Genomic DNA, 1,360 nt, shown 5'->3' with positions numbered 1-1,360 from the left:
AAGTGTTCCCCATAAAATCTGTCGGCCCTTGCGAGAGAACAGGTGCGCCAACTGGACAAGTTGTCGGTCTTCATCATCGGTAAAGTCCGACATCTTGTCACAGCGATGCCACAAATGTAATGCTTTGACGGCATTTAGTCGGTTGTGGTCAGCTTCCATCACGTCAAGAAAATAGAAAATGCACACACTAACTGCCCCATCACGCTAATTTCTGATAATGGCGGACATACCTTACAAATTACTTTAATTAGCTTGACCTCTAGTTAATTATATTTGATTGTGGTTAAACAACGTTTGTCACCATCATTACATTACGTCACTGTCACTTAAAGTATACACCAAAGTATACGTGTGTCGGTGTGCAAATATGGCGTCGGTGATGGCAACGAAGCGCTTGCGCAAGGAGTATTTGGCCATGCAGCGCAAGCCAGTGGAATACATCCAGGCAGTGCCTTTAGAAACGAACATTCTTGAATGGCACTACGTCATCACAGGCACCACAGGATCTCCTTACGAGGGTGGATTCTACCACGGGAAGCTCAAGTTCCCACCTGAATACCCCATGAAACCTCCGTCTGTCATGATGATCACGCCTAATGGACGTTTTAAGACCAATCAGCGATTGTGTCTAAGTATGTCTGACTTTCATCCGGAGACGTGGAACCCCATGTGGTCTGTGAGCTCAATTCTCACGGGCCTCTACTCGTTTATGGTAGGGCGAACCTTGCGGGCGGATGTATTCGTATACATGTAGATCTAATGGCTATCTTTGTATATAGTTGGAGAACCAAACAACTTTGGGAAGTATTAGTACTACAGATGGACAAAAACGAAAGTATGCAATGGCTTCGCTGGAGACCAATTGCTCGAACGCGACGTTCCGGAAGCTGTTTCCAGATCTAGTTGCTTTGCAGGAAGAACGGGAAAAAAGTCAAGAATTACTGCGGCAATCAAGTGGTAATGGATTAGTTGCACCATCTTTTGCGAGCACAAAGACTGCATCTGGGCCCGAGAACGCAGGAACAATTGAGGACTGGTCCAGTACTGTGTACCTTATTGGCAGTGTTGCTATAGTTGCCACTTTTGCGGCATACTGGCTGTCATAAGCGATGTATACAGAAAGTGTTACAGCATAATTGGCTGAAATTATAAGGACAAGAGATCTACATTAATGTTTATCAAATATTTTGCCGATTTCTCAAAGGCGGGATATTTAGAACTAACACTTTAATAGGGGGCGCAACGAAAGATTTTTATGAAAATCATTCCAAATTGCGGTGTGAATTTCATTTTAGGATAAAAATAGCATCAGCAACTCTGTTCCTATGTATCAGCTATTAAATAAACTTTTTCGATAATA

The 1,360-nt window shown here is 43.2% G+C and overlaps 1 protein-coding gene across 1 annotated transcript; it reads left to right on the top strand.

The window, feature by feature from the left end:
- Positions 1-267: 267 nt before the first annotated feature.
- On the top strand, positions 268-1,360 carry CCR75_004156 (uncharacterized protein). The gene is made up of 2 exons (XM_067962246.1): positions 268-712; positions 780-1,360. Exons 1-2 carry the CDS (start codon positions 368-370, stop codon positions 1,104-1,106), a joined length of 672 nt encoding a protein of 223 aa, XP_067818414.1. The 5' UTR covers positions 268-367; the 3' UTR covers positions 1,107-1,360.

The sequence above is a fragment of the Bremia lactucae genome, linkage group LG9 (assembly GCF_004359215.1).
Source record: "Bremia lactucae strain SF5 linkage group LG9, whole genome shotgun sequence".
NCBI lineage: Eukaryota > Oomycota > Peronosporomycetes > Peronosporales > Peronosporaceae > Bremia > Bremia lactucae.
Note: the sequence above shows the minus strand (reverse complement) of the source record. Positions and strands in the feature narration are given on the sequence as shown.

Coding starts and splice junctions, on each gene's coding strand:
- CCR75_004156 (XM_067962246.1), top strand. CDS start 368: ATGGCGTCGGTGATGGCAACGAAGCGCTTGCGCAAGGAGTATTTGGCC. Junction 713..779: donor CGGGCCTCTACTCGTTTATG/GTAGGGCGAACC, acceptor CTTTGTATATAG/TTGGAGAACCAAACAACTTT.